The sequence below is a fragment of the Prinia subflava genome, chromosome 2 (genome assembly GCF_021018805.1).
Source record: "Prinia subflava isolate CZ2003 ecotype Zambia chromosome 2, Cam_Psub_1.2, whole genome shotgun sequence".
In the NCBI taxonomy this organism is placed as follows: domain Eukaryota; kingdom Metazoa; phylum Chordata; class Aves; order Passeriformes; family Cisticolidae; genus Prinia; species Prinia subflava.
In genome coordinates, this window is record NC_086248.1 from 97,030,374 (window position 1) to 97,045,670 (window position 15,297).

The window sequence follows — 15,297 nt, forward strand, 5'->3', positions numbered from 1 at the left end:
GATATGTGTAGTAACCCATCATAAATCCAAGTTATTATACTGGGTTTTGGAAATACTCAAATTTGAAATTTCTTAAAAATACTGTTTCTTTCCCAGTTCTTGGGAACTTGGGTAATGAAATCCGACTAAGCAGCCCACTTTCTGACCAGCACACTAATGAAAAACAATTCTTTCCCACACAAAAGAAATGGATGTAGTAATCCCAAGAGAAGGCTGTACAGTTTGATTTTTAAAAAGTCGGTATCTCGTAAAGCTCATTTATTTTTATTGGATTTAACACTCAAAATGAGCCTGATACCAAAAGGGGAAAAAAAAAAAAAGGTAATTCAGTTAACCTTCAATGCAGAATCCCAGCTCTAGCAGCAGAGTTGTGTTTACCAGCTCCCGTAATACAGACTTCAACATATGCTACAATAAAAGTCTGTTCACACACGTTCTTCTTGTACAAATACGATGGGAAATCATGCTACTACTAGAACAGGGGCACCAAACTCTGCTGTTACCTACATCTTCACCTCTTCCCCCACCACGTTCCAGTCAGCTGGTGAATGGAAACCTCTCTGAATATGCCCAATCCTGGATACCTATCATAATGTAAGTGCATTCAGGAAACTGTATTTGGGCAGCACTTTTGTCAGCTAACCAGAGTACAAAGAGAACAACAGGTGTTCGTGGGGATCAGCTGTTTACCTAGGGCAGGAGACACAGATACACACAGCCCTATTCAGCTGGCTCCTGAACCAAGTAACTTCATACTCAGGCTAGAGCATTTAACTGGGATATTTAATATTCAGAGTTCCTCTGCAACCTAAAACCCCTAACAGATGTTATTCAAATAGCATATCATTTCAATTTGAATACAAAGCAGACTTCTGCAAGAATTAATTCTTGTGTCGTGTCGGTGTTTGTGTCTTACACAACTGCTGATTATTTTAACATTCAAAGATGCTCTTCACAACGATGTTTAGTATTATCTGACTGAAGGAAAACCAGTTTGCTTTTTGGTAATTGACCAGCTAATCACCTAGACAAAATGCAAGATCTTAACACAAAATCATCAGAATTAGTTCGGGTTCATGATGGTAGAAGAACAGCCAAAGCACAGGCAAGAAAGTGAGGGTGCTTTCCCCCTCCCTGTCCCAGTTCCTCTATTCTTTTATTCTTTGGAGCACCAGCTGCATACTTACCTGCCCAACAGCAAAGACAGAATGCAGTTTACTCATTCCATAAGACCACCAGTATTGTGCCAAAAGTATATTTTTAGTAAAAACTGTTAAGATTTCACAGCACCTGCAAACAGAGCTATATATGAAACGCTGGTTGCTTGTCCCATCTACCCTGTCACTCCTCACCCATCAGACCTTGCCTTGACCAGCAAATGTACATTAAAAGTCATTGCCTGAACAAAATACAGCATGAAGATATTGTTTAAACATGTCTCAGAAATATACCATCAACCATAGTCTAAACAAGTCCAAAGAGAGAGCGTGCAGTGAAAGCTTGCCATTGTATTGGAGTCGGACCAATTAAACGAAACTGAGTGAATTTAAGAGTGCCTCTATAGAGAGAAAATACTTCTTTAACCACATCATTTTTTTAGCCTGTGCAGTTTAATGGGTACAGCTTGAGTCTTTTTTTTCCAGAGGGCTGGAACCAAGCATTCTGGAGTCAGTTTCCCTTGCAACACCCCATGACCACTCATCAGAGCAACCCTCCAAATCACAACTGCATCTCCCCCTTACCGGCTTGATGCTCTGCAGGCACGAGCGGGTAGAAAGCTTCAGGGCCAGTAATATATTCATTTACCCACATTTACTCACTGCTGCAAGTCAACTAATCAAACACCTAAATAAGCAACCTAAGGGTAGGTTCAGCCTAGACACTTTCCTGTTGTGCTGGTTAAGAGAAATACTTGTGCTCTCTCCAAGCTGGCACCGGTCCTAGCACACACACAGTTACACCAGTGAGCAGTGAGCACTCTTGCTGCTATAGCTCACTTCTCTCAGCATCACCCGCACAATCCAAGCACTTCTGGCCAGCACGAAACTCAAACTTACACGGGGCTTCCCAAGGTATTTATGCCAAGTCTCGCTCGATTAGCAGCACTCATTGTGCTAAAGGCTGTCAAGATAATTAAAAAGAACACCTCTGCTTAAAAGATCTGGATACAAACTGTAGGTTTTCCAAGCTGTAACTTTTCATTTGCAGGGTATCCGACTTCTATATGAGCAACATGAATAACTGAAAATAAATTATCACAAGACAAAACAAAGCTTAAAATAACGTAGGACATAAATACCTGCAGTTAACAAAGAAAACTAGAGGGAAATACAGGAACACAATTCTAAACAAAACAGCAGGGAGATTGCTCCCATGCTTCCCACCGCAACGCTACCTTTTCCATTTGAAGGTACCCTGAAAGAGTCCTCATCGCACAAAAATTTTTTTCAGGATTTTCCTGTAATTTACAGGGAATTCTAATGGCTCATCAGTTTTACGCGGCAGAGGAATTTGCCGACTTTGATCAGGCAAATCTTGCCGGACCTCTGCTCCAAAGGACCTGAGGACTTACAGTCGCGTCTTTAAGACAAAGAAGGTTCATATCCAACTGTAAGGCAGACAATAACTTCCAGGCGAACAAAAAAGGGAGGCATGAGTAACTCGTTTCCCCAGCTGTCTGAGTGAGGGACAGGCCTCCAGGGAGCACGGCGTCCCCGAGCAGCCAGACCAGCGCTCGGCCACCGAGCCGCAATTCTCACCGGGTCCTGCACCAATCCAGAAAGGAGATTATGGAAACAGAACAGGCGCTAAAAGCGAGCTGGGGGGAGGATGGCGGGGGGAAGGGGGGACGGGCCGGGAAGGCAGAAAATCGCCTTCAAATGAATGAGCCGGCGGGGAGCGGGAGTTCCCGGCGGGAAGGCGGCAGGCACCCACCTCCCTCCCTGCCGCCCCCAGCCGCGGCCACCTCTGTGTTTACATCCCAAACCTCCAAACGCGACACTTTCCCGGCTGCCGAGAGGGGGATCCCCCCTCCCTCCTTCCCCCCCGGCGCCTCTTTATTGATTACCGAGGGAAAAGCCCAGCTGCTGCTGCAATGCAACACGCGCCGGGTAAGGCGGAGGGGAAGGGGGGGAAAAATCACCACCGGCAGAGAAAGAAAGGAGCCGGGCGCCCGGGGCTCACGCCGTGCCCGGCCCGGAGGAGGCGCCGGAGCGGGGCCGCCCCCGCCCCGGCCCGGGCCCCGCCGCCGCCCCCCGACCGCAACTTCGCCGCCGCCGCGGGGGGACGGGGACGGCGGGCCGCCCTTCCCCCGCCGCCACTAACAATGGGCCCTTCCCCCACCGCGGGGCTCCCCTCGGCTCGGCCCCCTCCCCCGCCGCCGGCCGATCCCCCCGGCTCCCATTCCCGTTCCCGGCCGTGCGCCGCCCGAGCCGGGGGCCGCGGAGCATCGCCCCCCGCCCCGCGCCCGCCGCCCGCCCCGGAGCCGGCCGCTCACCTCATGGTGCTGCCCGCGGTCGGGGAGCCGCTCCCGCTGCCTCGCTCGCTGCGCTGTCTCCCCCGGCCCGCTCCGCTCCGCCGCTCGCCGCGTCCCCGCAGAGCGAGACCCGGAGAGCGAGACCCCCGCCCGGCAGCGCCGCCCGCTCCGCCGCTCCCTCCGCCGCCGGGCCGGGCCAGACCACCGCGGGGAGCCGGGGGTGGGAGGGGACGCGAGAGGTGGGGGAAAGGGGCGGGGAGGAGCGAACCACCGCGCGGGAAGGGCGGGGGGAAAGGAGGAGGAGGAGGAGGACGGGAGCGGGCGGGGGCAGCGCGGGGGCGGCCGGAGACACCGGCGGGGCCGCGGGAGCGGCGGCGGGCGGGGGGCGCGGGAGCGGCGGGCGGGGGGAGGAGGAGGAAGGAGGGAGGGAGGGAGGAAGGGGCGGGCGGCGGAGGCCGCGCCCACCGCCGCGCTGTGCCCGGGCGGCTCGCTGGGGCTCGGCGGCTCCGGAGCGGGGTGGCGGGGGTGGAGGGACAGGAGGGACGGGGCGGCCGCAGGTGAGGCCGTGGCTCCTCCCCGGGAGAACCGCCCGCCCGCGGCAGCTTCTTTCCCGGCGGCCTCGGGAGTCGCCCCGGAGCGGAGGGGCGGGATGGGTTCCCGGAGAGCCGCGTGCCGGCCGGCGGAGCCCAGCGCCGCCCGGCGTGTGAGCATTCCACCCATCCGCAGACCCCTCCCCGCCCGGCCCCACGCTGCCCGCGCCGGGCTCTGGCCGGCCGGGAATCCCCGCCCGGGGCCGCAGCCCCCGAGCCCCCTGCCCGAGCTCGGCAGGTACCGACAGGCGACAGCACCGCGGGCAGTGGCCCCTCCGTGCCCCCAGAAGCCAGTGGCCTAAGCCTTTTTCAGAAATACGGGAATGTTATTTCTGCATCTTTCGGCAGCTCCGCGCCTGCCCTAAGTGCCGATTTACGTTCTGCTCTCGGTACCCGCAGCGGACCCCGCACACCGTACAAGTAACTTTAACCCAGCTCGTGTTCGGCTCCCTTCTGTCAGCTGGCGAGTGAACCCCCGTTGTCTTTCGTCTCGGTTAAAAAAAGCGATGAGCAAGTGTCTCTGCAATTCCCAACGCCGTTAAGCCATCTTGGTGCTTTTGCACCTCCAATTTAATTTTTCCCTAATGAATACTAGTGTTTTATAGGGTCTAGTAGTAAAAATGTGCATGAGAAACAAATGTGTAAGCATCTCCTTTATAAGTGTCTAGACTTTTAGACATAAAAAGTGAAGAACTTTAAAAATATATATGTATTTCTGATGTAGGTTGCACACATTTAAGGGGATTTTACCATGAATCTCAGCTATTTGACACCACCTCTTCCTTGATCAGTGAGGAGGAGTCACTCACTGTCAATGGTCTAAGGAACACAGTAAGAGATGAACTAATCAATGAAAAAAAAATGGCCAATTGTTAGAAAACACTAACTCAGGAACAAGGACAGGCTCTGAAACAGAAGCTAATGAAGAATAGTTTAGTAAGAAAACATGTTTTTACTGGCATAGGGATGATGTCAATGAAAATGTTGCAGTAGAGGTGAATCACAGAATGTAGATGAGTAATCAGAAGAAAAGCAACAGCGTGATCTTAAAAACTGTGTACCTTTGTCAATAATGTAAAGTCAGTCTGAAAAAGGGACACAATTGGATCTGGTAAATAAAATTACCTTAATTGCTTTCAGCAAATGCTGAGGACTCTAATGACTGGCAGTGGACATCAGTTCTTAAGGCATAATGAATTTTCTAAGATCTGGGCTTCCTATCACCAGAACATCCTCCGAACAAAAGGTTTGGAAAGAAAGCTATTCTGGCAGTGAAAAGTCTCTTGAAGGCAGCCAAGCAGAAATTTTAAAATCTGTATCTGATGTATCTCTGTGTCTATATAGGTACATCTAAGATGTGTGTCTAATGGGCTTCAGCAGGTACATCAGTAGAAGGAATGGCAGAGACAGTTGGAACAAGGAGGATTTTGTTCAAAGATACCAGTTGTTCTACAACAGAAAAAATCAGGATCATAATGTGACTGTCCTGATGCAACTGTCTGGTCTTATTAGTCAAACCTAAGAGAATTCTGACTGTGACAGGTATATAAAAGACAGTATGCCTGGGCTCCAGGTCTGCCTGAGAGGGAATGAAAATAGCCAGAAGCTGTTACTCCTGCAAAATAACTATTATCGCTATTTGTGTTGTATTACTTGGTGTTCTTAGCCAAATCAGATATGGTCCTAGCTGGATTTCTCAAGACCTACTCAGTGGTACAATAGAATTTGTAAAAATGCCAGAAGAATCATTTTGCATGCTGGCATCGCAGATGTCACCAAGTGCAAAGTCATTTTGGACGCTAGCTTAGTCAAAAATCCCATTGAATTAATCTGTAACAAAATACTAAATCTGCAGTAACTCATATTAGCAGCTACATGAGAAGGAGGAGAGCCAAAATTATATAGGGCAGAAATCAAATTATAAACATTGAATGCCTCTTTCTTTCCAGGTCAATTTAGTGAGGTTATTGTCGAGAAATTAAAGTAGTCTAGCAGAAGAATGAGTTAGTGTCGTGTACATGTTTATGGTACTGAAGTATGCATTGAGAAATCTGCCCACTCTTGCAGAGGACTCCCAAGCTATAATAGCTCCGTGTGTCTGTGTCCAAGTCATTTGGTGTGACCCTGCTGTCACGTTTCTTGCTGATAGGATCCTCCAGCAGCACATCATGGGTGTCAGTGCCCTCTGCATCCTCTCCCACTGCTTTCCCTTCTTCTGGCAATGACAAAACCAACGTGGAAGAAAGCCTTCCTAGCCGGTGGTGTCACACTAATAACCCGAGGCCCGTGACAATCTATGAGGAGAGACACGTAATGGTTCTTCTAATCAGTCCAAGGATTGTGTTCATGCCCTTCTTCCTCTGGATCCAAGCAGCTCAAAATACCCCAAAACCACTTTGCATTCTTCCCTCTTGCATTTTCTGCTGCTCAGCTGCAACCAAGGGTTGGAATTCAGATGCTTCCAAAAGCTAAGCCAGCTCAGGTTGAGCAGTGTTGTGTGCTTCCTCTCCAAAGAACCTGACTAATGAAGGCTTTCTGAATGCTACAGAAATGGCTCACCCAGGCATAAACAGAAGAGAATGTGCTCCAAATGTATCAGCCAAATGCAGCAGGCTTGGCAGGCTACTCCTGAATAAACCCAGCAGATCCCGTCGCATCTCATCAGTATGGATCACCCTTGATACAGGGTCATGAGGAGGATGCATGATGTTCCAATGTCCTGGAGATATTCAGGGAATCCAAAAGCTTCAAAAAGCAGAGTAATCCTTTATCTCACAGTGAGATTTCCCCTGTCTTCTCTGAAACAATCTCCCACTTTCCAGTATTTGTTTCTTTAGAAAGGAAAAAGTTGCTGAGATCTTCATATGTGTTACAAAAGTCAGTGACCCAGGACAGCAGCTCATATGCAAGGCTACTTTGGCCTTCTTCAATGACTAAATAACAGAATGCAGGATACAGTCAAAGAAGTTTCTGGAGCAGGGGAAAGTGGTTTTTTTTCTGGTGGTTTTGGCTTTTTGAGGGTTATTGTTCCTTTCATTTAACACATCCAGAGTTTGGGTCTTGATTACGAAAAAAAAAGATATTTTATTTCACTTGTTTGGATTATTTTCTATAGAACTAGTATAGAAAGAAAACACAATTTGCTATATAATAGCAAATTGTAATTATATTTACTATATAATAGCAAGTGAGAGAGTTGCAACAACAAAGCATGAGCTTTCTCTCCAGATAATGAAGGGCTTTCCAAAAATGGTGGACTAAAAGAAAATAGCTCTGACAGTGTCCTTCTGGTAGCATTGAAGATTATCAAAACAGAAGTGAATTAAGTAATTGAACATATTATTCTCATCAGTGATTATGTTAATCTAATTTATAAATACATCTTTTGCTCTGGACCAGACACAGAGCTGATGTCTGAACCAACTCTGTGAGGTCATGGTTAGTTGAACAAAATGAAGATCCAACTATTATATAGATAGTTAAAGTATACTGGCTAGTATAATTCTTCCTGTCCTCTTCTTGCTTTCCCTCAACCCCAAGTCATTTTCAATTTCAGGTTGCCATGAGTCAGCTGACTGCTGAAGTGTTGCATAGCAGACCTTTAAAGGAAATGCTTTCAACTAAAAACTCCTTAGTTTTACTTTATTTATGAAATTACACAGTTTTTCCTAACTGCCTTCTAGGGAGGGGGGAGTAAACTATCTCTAAAATTCCCTAGGAATGCTAAAATAAACAATAATTGGCATGACTCAGCAGATAACAACAGCAATAGCCGAAAAGGTCTTTCTCAAAGGAATGATATTTTTATTCTGTTGTAAAAAAGGCAAAACAACATCATCAGCAAAGGAAGCAAATGTTTTGCTAACAAACACAGTCCTTTGACTCCTAAAGGTGAAACTTGGTCTTCCTACCAGCATACTCTGCTCCTTGTTGTAAAGTAAACAACTCCTAGATGTTCCACCAGGCACCTCCAAAGAGGAATGAAAACAGCAGCTGAAGTTTTCCGCTCTGCTTCTTTCCACCCAGGTTCCTCAAAGTGCCCCCCACACTGGCAATAGCACCAGTACATCAAACCACAAGCCTCTGTAGATGTGAGTCGGGAGTATTGTATGTGTCTTTCAGGCTGTTCCCAGTAGATTCAAATATTTAAATGAAAATTCCCTGTATAAAAAGGGATTGTTTTTTCCCGCCTAGGTTTATCATGAAAAGAATTTGTATTGTGCTGCAGGCTACTCAGTGAGGGTTGAAGTCTCTTTTTGTGTAAGTACCGTCTATCAAGTATAAATCAATATGTTGTGTACTTAGTGTAAAAGTGCTTTTCTGACACTCAGATAAACTATGATTGTTGTTTTGACCCTTGTCTTTCATTCACCTCCACTCAGCTGCTGAGCTTTGTGGTTTCTGAGATGAAATGTTGATTTAGGACCAGTGCAATTAACCAATCTCTTCTCTTCTTTTCATCTGATTTTATACTCTTATCCTCTAATAGTCTTATTTGCCACCACTCTGCATTCTTCTTATGCATTACCAATAAAATGTATTCATTGTGTCCTTCTCTCTTCCTTGCTAATGTCTTAGAACAAATTGTACTCTGATGCTTTATCTTTTGCTGGAGCAAAGTCCAGGCACAAAGCTGGCCCAGGATTTGGTTAAGATTGTTTTGAGCCATCTTTTCTTACAACTCTAGATGAGTTATTCTCTGAGGTCCTCAATCACAGCCAAGGATTTGGGCCATTATTAATTAGTTATTATTAATAATAGTTAAGTGCCTACAGTGCTCTTGTAGCACAAAAAAGGGCAGGCCTCTTGCCTAGAAGAGCTATGTATGGGATGTCTGCACTGCAGTCTCCCATGTCTAAGCCAGCTTTAAAATACTCAGCTATTACTTATCTGGTGCCCAGTGCACTCTACCTAAAAGTGCACTGGGCTCTGCAAGCAGCTTCCACAACCCCAGCAGAGGTTTGACTTCACCAGAGCACGTTCACTGCACTGCACGCACCCCTTCATCCTGTCTGAGATTAGGCAGATGCCAAAGGAAATGGTGTAGCCTTTCAGCTGGAAGCCTGTACTGAGTTTCACCAACTTAATGTTACCTTGCACTACCCTGGGGTTATTTTACTCAGAGTCCATTGCAAACATGCTCTCTATTTTGTCCATCTTTCTCCTTTCTCCTCCCTTCTGTTTTAGATGAATGACAACACACTTACTATTGCTGGTAAGTTTCATTCACTACAAAGTTGGAATAACTTACAGTGGAAGTACTGTCCCAGTTATAGATGAATGACAACATTTCTACTATAGCTGGTTAGTTTCCATTGACTGCAAAGTCAGAATAACTTGCAGTAAAAATAATGGCCCGATTATAGACGAATTACAACACTTTTGCTATTGTAAGTGAGCACCTGTGGATTGCAAAGCTGTTAGTAACCTACAATACAAATATTGTTCCAAGAAAGGTTGCAGCTTAGTCAGATGATAACCTTTTTTGTCCTTTTCCAGCACTGCAGATTCTGCTTTCTGGCAATAGCTATAGCCAGTTCCATAATTTGGATTTCAAATTTAGTAAGTGATAAATCATGCATGAGACCCGAAATATACAAAGCAGCAGTTGCAAAAATATTCTTCCTCAGTCTTTTAGAAAGAACATCAGAAATTTTTTTTGGCTAAAAGAATTAATGTTTCTATAAAAAGACATGTGAAGAAATGAACTCTTAAGAGATTACAACACTAACACATGCCATTATTATTACTATAAGTAGTTAGAAACTATTTCAGAATGTAGATGTACTCTATAAAATCAATGAGAAGGAATTCCTTGCAACTGGCCCTAAGTCATGCTTCTAGGACTAGGGATCTGTATCTTCACCATAATCACTCTCTCTGCTGAGTATTTATTTATTCTCCACTTCCTCTGTTAGTTCAGCTCCCATGTGTCACAAAAACAACCACATAAACAGTGATGGATTTTCTCCAGCTCCTTCCACCCTCACACAGCACAGAACCACCTCGTACCCTATTTCCTCTGTCACAAGTTTATTTCTAAACAACTCATCCTGAGTGTTTGACACTGACTGGTGTGCTGCAGTCAGGAATTCAGCTACTATGGTCAACAAACTGCTTTCCAAGAATACCACCCCTTAAAAAGTACTGCTGGAGACTCTACATTCAAATCCTTGCTGAATACTGGGCTTTCTGACTGGTTAATAAGAAAGGGTTCATCTTCTGGAGAGTGTAAATAACTAGAGGTAGGAAAAGACTAATAAAAATTCCCCACCATGCTTTTCCCAGGGTTTTCAAAAAACAACCTTCTACTATCTGGAATACATTTTACTGTCAGAAGTGCTTCTTTGTAAAACTTTCCTTGTTTCTCTTAGGCTTACTGTGTCTAGATAAATTCTATCTTCTCTGGGGTTTTTTCTCTTCTAAATAGCTGTAAATTTTATCACAGGCTTCTTCAGACATCTACTATCCCAAAAATATCAACTGCTCTCTGTCAATAAGCAAAATTTTTCATTGAGAATAGGGGTTGCTTTGTGCATGGAAATGACTCTTCTAACAATGATCCATTCATTCTGCTGTGACTACACCAGTGGGTAAAGGGGAAATGCCAGCTTTGCAATATTTTAAATTATTATTATTATTAAAACAACTGTACTAGGGTATTGGCACATCTGCAAAGAAATAAAACCCTTCCATTGCTTACCTGTTCATGGTTTAGAATCATCCTAAACTGGTAGCAGCCATAACCATTAGCATCTGATAGGGCTGGTCTATTCATAAAAACATCAGTAAAACCCTCCAGGAGCTCCTGGACAAACTCCTGGACAAACAAAACAGAAAAAGGAAGGAGGGTGGAAGCAGGAACAGGTAGCCTGGGAGGAATATAGACAAAATTGTAGCCAGGGATCAGATTATGGAAGCCAAAAACCCTGATGGAATTAAACCCAGCCAGGGACATCAATGAGAACAAAAAAGCTTCTATAGATACACTGCTGATAAAAGAAAAACCAAGGAAAATATGGGCCATCTCCAGAAGGGAATGGAAGACCTGGTTACCTGGGTGGGACATGGAGAAGGGTGAAGTCTCAACGATGTTTTTGCCTCCATTTTCACCAGCAGGGACTCCAGCCACACCAAGCAAGTCACAGAAGGCAAAGGTGGTGATGGGGGAACCACACAGTGTAAGGGAAGAACAGGTACCAGAACGTCTAAGGAATGTGAAGGTACAAATCCATGGCATCATGATGAGATGCATCCTGAGGGCACCAGTGGATGAAGCAGCTAAGCCACTATCCATCATATGTGAGACATCGTGGCAGTCTGGTGAAGTTTGCAGTTGGTGGATAAAGAATTGGCTGGATGGTCACTTTCCAAGAGTTGTGGTCAGCAGTTCAATGTCCCAGTGGAAACCAGCGATGACTGGTGCTCCTCAGGGGTCAGTTTGGGGACTGATGCTGTCTGACACCTCCATCAGTGACAGGGACTGTGGATGGAGTGCACCCTCAGCACGTTTGCTGGCACACGAGATGAGTGGTGCTGTCAGCGTGCTGCAGGGAAGGGACACCACAGGGACCTCGAGAGGCTTGGGCCCACGTGCACCTTACAAAGCTCAACAAGGCCAAGTGTAAGGTCCTGCACCTGGATCTTGGCATCCATCCCTGGAAGTGTTCAAGGTCAGTTTAGGTGGGCCTTTGAGCAACCTGCTGTAGTGGAAGGTGTCCCTGCCTAAGGCAGGGGGTTGGAACTAGATGGTCTTTAAGGTCCCTTCCAACCCAAACCATCCTAGGATTCTGTGATTCTACAAATATGAGCTGATGTATTGGTAAAAACATGTTCAGATAAAAAATGCTAGGAAGATAAGACACCCATCTCTTCCTGCAGGAGGTGACGGATAAGGTGAAAAATGCACAACTGAATGAGAATCTATGCAAGGTTGCAAGCCTGCTCCTATAACCCAGCAGCAAGGGCAATCCTTGTGTGCTCCTTTGGAGCAATGGCTGAGAACAAGAGCAGGAAAAGAAATGGGGCTTTAGCAAGAAGGTGGTGAGGTTATAATGCTAAAAAATTGATAAAACCCTCTATGAATTCATAAGCATTTTTCCTGAGAAAAGAGCAAGTCACTGATCTACAAAGGCAGGGAAGTATTTTTTAAAAGGAATTACCATATAATAATGTTTCACAGACCATTATTCTAAACCAAATCCCGAGAAAATATAATACCAAAGTCAGTCTGCCATTGTAGAGGTGGGCTTTGCAGTTTAATTTTGGCTTTAAAATCAAAGGAGGCCAGTTACTTATTCTAATAAAGCTGCTGTGCATTGCCCTTCCATCTCTTAACTTCATCATGAAAACTCCAAAGGAGTTTTAAAACAGACACATTACAAGATTCATTTGACCAAAACCATCATTAACTTCACGTTTTCCGTCATCTGGAACAGATGGAGTGTCCAGAGAAGAGCTGAAAGCAGATATGTGCCTCCTATCCCACCACAGCATAGGGATTCCTGCCTCATGGATTCCTGCCTAATGGTCCTTTCGGGCTGACCACACTTGTGGTAACTCAGAGCAGGATGGAAGCTGCTGCAGGCTTTGCTTGGGAAGGGAGAGGAGTTAGGCAAAGCTCAGAAGGTGAACTGGCCCAGGGAATTACCGGGGGATTTCATGCATCAATCAGATCATGTTAGGTCAAAGCACACCACAAGAAGTGATGCCTTCAAACCTGAACAAAATGGGACTAAAAGCATGGCTTTGGAATCCTGGTCTGTGACGTGTACAGAGATGTAGGAAATTTTGGCCTAGTAAACAAATTCTGGTTGCATTCATATGTTAACTAAGAAAGAGGTGCTCTTGCCTCCACTTACACTCAGATCACTGAGGAAAGCCCAAAGCTGTTGACTTTTTTGGGAAGAACAGCCTGGTATAGGCTGCAGAAAGGTCTTGGACACAGGAGGTCTGCTTGAGCACAGCTAAATCCATTACCTTTCTCTACAAAGCTCTTCATTTGTAGCATTTTCAGGCAATTTTTGGAATGGATCTTTTCAGTCACAGAAATAAGTGAGTTACCCTCATTATCACTGCATTACAGCCTCATCCAGGACAGCAGTGCTGGTTCCTGTGCTACACAAGTACCAGAGCATGTTCTCTCTGTGTGAGTTAACCTTTAACACAAATCAGCTGAGACTCCGACCCACATAAACTGTGACCTTACAACAGGGCATTTCTTCTTCCCCTCAGTTTCAAACACAGCAGCTCATCTTTTCATTTACATGAAGATCTTTTACATCAATTACATCTGAATTTTATGCTATAATTAAGATCCCTTTGCACCAAAAAAAGTGGTTCAAAATGCATTAATTAATTACATTAAATAAGCACACAAGAGACTGCCTTGCATTTTTTGTTCCTCATCTAAGAATTCTGTGAAGCCAGCTGCAATTCACAAAATTGCTCAGCTTCATAAGCATTTCTCCCTCAAATTCTTAGACGTTTTGGACATCTTACTGATTTCTGTGAGGGCTTTCAAGCAGCAAAAATGTGTTTCTCTTCCTATATCCTGCTGTGTGTACCTTTGCTAAATCCTTCACAACAGGATTTCCTCAAAAGCTGAGAATTTTCCATAGGCGAGGTTTTACCTACAAAGTTCTGCAGACAGACTGTCCTGAGATGCTGACCTCACTTGTTTAATGATTTCTCTCAGCTACTGCATTCTTACAGCAACTGCACAAAGGAATAGTACCAGAGAAAGGCTTGTCCAAGTGTATTCAGGGGACTTAAATGTAACAGCAGAGACAATCCTCTTAATCCACAAGGCAATTAAAAAAAATTGTCTCAAGCGTCCAGGATTTTACCTTCCTTGTCTCTTCTCCTGTTATTATGTAAAGAAAATTTTTGTTTAATGTTAAATTCATTATTATGGCTGTGACAGAAGGGTATAGAAACTCTGGAGTAATTGCAAAAGGGTGGTCATTAGTAAGGGAAAGACAGAAAGGAATGCTTTGTTGGAAATAGTGATCTTCCAAAATTCATCAAAATGTCAAGATTGCAGAATATTCACTTCAAAAGACAGATTCTTTGCTGCTATTTCACTTTACAATTGGTTTGTCCAAATGGGAGTATTGTAGAGAATTCTGTTTTACTGATTTCTGGTGTCTGTAGCACAGTGGAAATTAATGGTGAAGAATCCCCATGCTCATCAAAAATAGACCATTTCCAAAGCTTACTGGGAATCCTTGTGCAAGAGAAGGGAAGGGTTGGAAGCTATGAGCACATGAAACACAAATCATGGTCCATGTTCAGCACACCTGGCTGGCAGCACCCGAAAGGCTGGACGATGGATGTGCTATTGCTATATTGCGTGTTCTCCTTCTGCACTGCCTGTTTGGCTCCTCTGGGTTGGAAGGAAAGATAATGGCAGCCCCTGGCTTCATGCCTGTCATTGCCATGACACTACCATACGTTCCCTTCAGCATTGTGTATGTCTCCCTTTACCTCTCAGCAGCAGCAGCAGTTACTCAACAGGAAACGTCTCGAAATAAGCCTTTCATTTGAGGAGTCTGCCAAAATGAAAACACTTTTAGAAAGACAAAACTGATCTCATAAACAGAAATAAATGTGAAATTAACTGAAACCAAAATCACATGTTTTCCCCCCATATGCCCCCACCCAGGTCTCTGGATGTTGGGAACCTTAAGCTCCATTCTGAACCTAAATTAGACTCGCAGTCTGAAAACTGACCTCAGACTCAAATTTTGGTGGAGTGCCTTGAGATGATATGTTCTCTACTTAGATATAAATAAACACCTTTAGATACCCTGTACTCACAAGTTTTTTTCCTAGAAACAAAGCCTTATGATTTTCCTTGCAATTAGATTGCATATTTTAATTAATTCTCCAGTCTTTCTCTGGAAGCAAATCATCAAATAAAAGAGACATCTGCACTACTCTAATTGACTTAAATAGAAATAATGAATGTACAACCTTTGGGTTGATTGGACACCTGGATTATTTCTCACTGAGAAAAATAATACATCTATCCACAAGCAAATTCTGGGAAGAGAGAGTGTGATAATTCCATGAAAAAAGCATTAAGAAAGAAAAGAAAGAAAAATACAGGGTTAGAATTACACACATTTTCTGAGTAGAGCCTCCATCCACTGTTAGGGCTTCACTTAGGACTGAAGTGAAACAGCAACAGTTTGTTTCTTTCTGAGATTTGCATAATAAAGAAGAAGG

General features: G+C 44.8%; 1 protein-coding gene across 4 annotated transcripts in view; it reads right to left on the reverse strand.

Moving 5' to 3' along the window:
* Positions 1-3,847, reverse strand: part of ENAH (ENAH actin regulator) — an 89,765-nt gene extending 85,918 nt beyond the window's left edge. For all 4 annotated transcript variants that reach the window (XM_063391124.1, XM_063391123.1, XM_063391122.1 and 1 more), the window contains exon 1: positions 3,497-3,847. In XM_063391124.1, the coding sequence (XP_063247194.1) occupies positions 3,497-3,501 (5 nt within the window). In that variant the 5' untranslated portion in view covers positions 3,502-3,847. The remainder of the gene's footprint in view (positions 1-3,496) is intronic.
* Between the last annotated feature and the right edge of the window lie 11,450 nt (positions 3,848-15,297).